The following is a 3700-nucleotide window of genomic DNA, read 5'->3' as shown; positions in this document are numbered from 1 at the left end:
CACTCTGGAGAGTGCAGCGCTGGGAGTGCAGCAACGCTCCTGCCGCGGGTTTGGATCCTATATAGGACTGGCCAGTGTGCTCACTGGCTGAGCGCGGTGTGGACGACACCACACCAAGGGTTGCGATCCCCTTACCGGTCACGAAAAAAGACAAAAAAAAAAAAAAGAAATGCCCTCATGTATGCCTTTCTTTTGTTTTCCTCTAACATGATGTCAAATATTTAAAATTCTAAGCATAATACCTTGACCTCTACAGAGTATCGAAAAATCCACTGAAAAAGCAGAATATAAAATTATTAACAAAGTATCGACAATATCTTTAGGCTCATAGTTTTCCCTAGTTCGGATTATAAAATTAATATAAACTCTTATTTACCTTCGCTTCATTAAAAGTTTACATAAAATACATGGCTCTAAAGTAGTTTCTAGAAACATGACCACAGGCAGAGTGGGATGTGCTTTCACAGTAAATACTCACTGTGTGAGAACCTCTGAGTGATTGGAGTTCCGGGATAAGGGTAGGTTCGGCTCTCCCACTGAATGTTTCCCTCCTGGACAGCCTTCATGAAACCGTGATAACACTGGTGGGCTACACCTGTGGACAAAAAGAACAAATGCCTCAGCTTGGACATTTAACTTGTAGGTCAAATTATTAAAACTGTGTCTATTAACTGTTTTACCACTTTTATGAAACATAAGTTTCTTTGAGGAACTCCAAATTTCTGATTTTCATTCAAAGAAACGAAACAGAATCATAGAATTTCGAAACTGGAAGATTCAATCTTTTCATTTTACCAAGGTTCAGGGAGGTTAAATGACTTGCTTGAAGTTACAAAATTAGTTCATACTATAACTCCAGTCCCCTTTATGTTATATCATGAGGCAACACATCAAGATAATTGGTATTAATTACTCCAAAGCAAAGGGACTGGGGGATAATCTAGCCTTGTGAAAAGAGTATGATAAACAGTGTCTGGAATACATCAGGTGTTCTGTAAATATCTGCAGTAAGACCATGGCAATCAAGCATTCTCCATCTTAAACAAGGAAATAATAATTAGCTTACAATGAATTATAAAATGATGAATTTGAGACTAAGGAAACTTTTTTATAAAATGAGAGAACTTTTATTATAATGGTGGACACCTGTCATTATATATTTGTCCAAACCCATAGAATGCACAACACCAAGAGTGAACCCTACTGTAAACTACGAACTTTCCATGAAAAAGATGTGTCAATACAGGTTCAGTTATAACATATGGACCACTCTGGTAGGGGATGCTGACAACAGGGGAGGCTATGCATATGTGGGGGTAGTGAGGACATGGGAAATCTGTCTTCTGCTCAGTTTTGTTGTAAACCTAAAACTGCTCTAAAAAATTAAACTCTATTAAAATTAAAAACCAACAAACAAAACTATCTTTGCAGTGACTTCCACAACAAGATTTAAGACTGTGAATACTGGGTTAGGGTTCCTCTCTATTAAAAAACACGGGGCCGGCCCGGTGGCGCACTGGATAGTGCGCCGCTTGGGAAGTGTGGCGGCGCTCCCGCCCGAGGGTTTGGATCCCACATACAGACCGGTTCCCACTCACTGGCTGAGCGAGGCGCGGGAGCAATGCCGAGGGTTGCAATCCCGTTGCCGGTCCCCGGTCCGGTACGGGGGCAACACTGAGGGTTGCGATCCGTTGCCGGACACGGAAAAAAGACAAAAAAAATAAAAAAATAAAATAAAAAATAAAAAATAAAAAACTCAAGATGATAAGACTGCCAAATAAAACCTAAGGACAAATTCATATACCCCTATTTGATTAGATCACAGCCTTTCACCTGTGATTTTCTCACCTTTATTTTAGAGGGAAAACCATGTATTTCCATAGTGCAAGGAGCCAATCTCTCCTGAAGAGCTCATTACCTCAGAAAACAGAAGCAGGCTGTGCGTACCAGTATTACGAGTTGTGATCAAATGAGCACAGGGCCCATCAAGCAGTTTCAACAGAGCTGGTCCTTAGCCCTCCGGATGGACTTTGGGTTTTGACAAAAACCCTGTCCCCATAAGAACACCCTAATGCAAGGAAAAGATTTTAAAACTGACTGATTCTAATCAAAAGATTTTTCTCTGTCATCATTTGGCTGCCTTGTTCCCACCAAGAAAAAACAAATTGATTAGCCCTCGCTTTGATCAATGGTTATTCAACTAGCATGGTCACCTTCAGACAAAAAACGGGCCCTTTCCACTTGAAATGAAATGAAACCAAATAACGGCTCTCTGTTAATTAAAAACACAGCAACCTCAACATTTAGCTAAAATGTAAAATCTTTATTAGGAAATGGATGAAAAAAAAGAAAAAACACATTTTAAAGAGTAAAAGATATGCATAGGGCCTATGCTGCTTAGATATAAAATCAAGTGGGAAATGCCAAAATTAGCTACTTTAGAGACAATATGTATCCTCATTAAGAGCATGGATTCTTTTTTTTTTTAATTTTATTTTTAAAAGATGAACCGTAAGGGGATCTTAACCCTGTCTTGGTGTTGCCAGCACCACGCTCTCCCAAGTAAGCCAACAGGCCATCCCTATATAGGGATCCGAACCTGTGGCCTTGGTGTTATCAGCACCACACTCTCCCAAGTGAGCCATGGGCTGGCCCTAAGAGCATGGATTCCAAAGCCAGATTGCCTGGATGTGAGTCTTTAATCCTCTATTTGCTACCTGTGTGACCTTGGGCAAATTAGTTAACTGTGCCTCACTCAGTTTCTTCACCTGTAAAACAGAGTACGTCCTATTCATAGTCTGCCATGAGACTGTAAAGCAGTTACAACAGTGCCTGACACATGGTAAAATCTATATTCGTGTCAGCTATTATTGTTACCCCATATCCATCCCCACTTTGCCTATTCAGGAATAGTACAATTTACCAGATCAACTCTAAGAATATAGCTTTTAAAAAGAATCCTCATTTTAAAAATGCAAACATGATTAAATATGGTAATATTCAAGCTGTTCATAAAACTAACCAGGGTAAGGAAAAAAAGGAAAATGTAGTGTTAATTGTCTAATACTAAATTTTATAACCACAATTAGGGAGAAAAGAGAAAATGAAATTGGGAGTCTAAAAATAAATCACTTAATGAAATATAAAATAAAGAAGCCTTTTTCCTTTCCACAGTACCTTTGATAAGTCGATACCACTGTTTACAGACAAGGGCTGCAGTTTTGTGTTCCTGATATGGTGAGAGAAAGGACAGGATATACTCCAAAACCTCTTCCGGCAGCTCTGACATAGACCTATTATGTCTAGCCTCCTCAACCTGCAGTACTGGGTGGGGCTCCTCATCTTGCTCCATTGTCCCTTCCAGCACAATTTCTTCATGATCCACAGCCATGAAACTGTCATCTTCACTGTCCGAGGAGCTGGCCATGACATCCCACTCGACTGCTATAGTAGGTAAAAAACAGACATCAGTATACAACTGTCAGAAGCTCAGCAACAACTCAGGCATATGCATCCAAGCTGTTCAGGATTTCTTATCCACCCTCAGTATGAAATCTGCTCTTCAGCACTTTCCTACACTAGTGTGAGCCACCTTAACTTGACAGGTACAGCTCAGATACCAAACCCACCCCCAAAGGCTTCTGATTACATTTTTCTCTCTTCACTGAAAACCAGAACGGCAGCCAAGTTCTGGTATAAC

At 40.1% G+C, this 3700-nt stretch overlaps 1 protein-coding gene across 1 annotated transcript in view; it reads right to left on the bottom strand.

Moving 5' to 3' along the window:
* The window catches only part of LOC103610350 (F-box only protein 42-like), a 13082-nt gene extending 9655 nt beyond the window's left edge, over positions 1-3427 (bottom strand). The window contains 2 exon segments of the mRNA XM_008594533.1: positions 479-595; positions 3178-3427. Coding sequence (XP_008592755.1) covers positions 479-595; positions 3178-3427 — 367 coding nt within the window.
* Between the last annotated feature and the right edge of the window lie 273 nt (positions 3428-3700).

The sequence above is a fragment of the Galeopterus variegatus genome, unplaced genomic scaffold, assembly GCF_000696425.1.
Source record: "Galeopterus variegatus unplaced genomic scaffold, G_variegatus-3.0.2 Scaffold10981, whole genome shotgun sequence".
NCBI classification, from domain to species: domain Eukaryota; kingdom Metazoa; phylum Chordata; class Mammalia; order Dermoptera; family Cynocephalidae; genus Galeopterus; species Galeopterus variegatus.
Note: the sequence above shows the minus strand (reverse complement) of the source record. Positions and strands in the feature narration are given on the sequence as shown.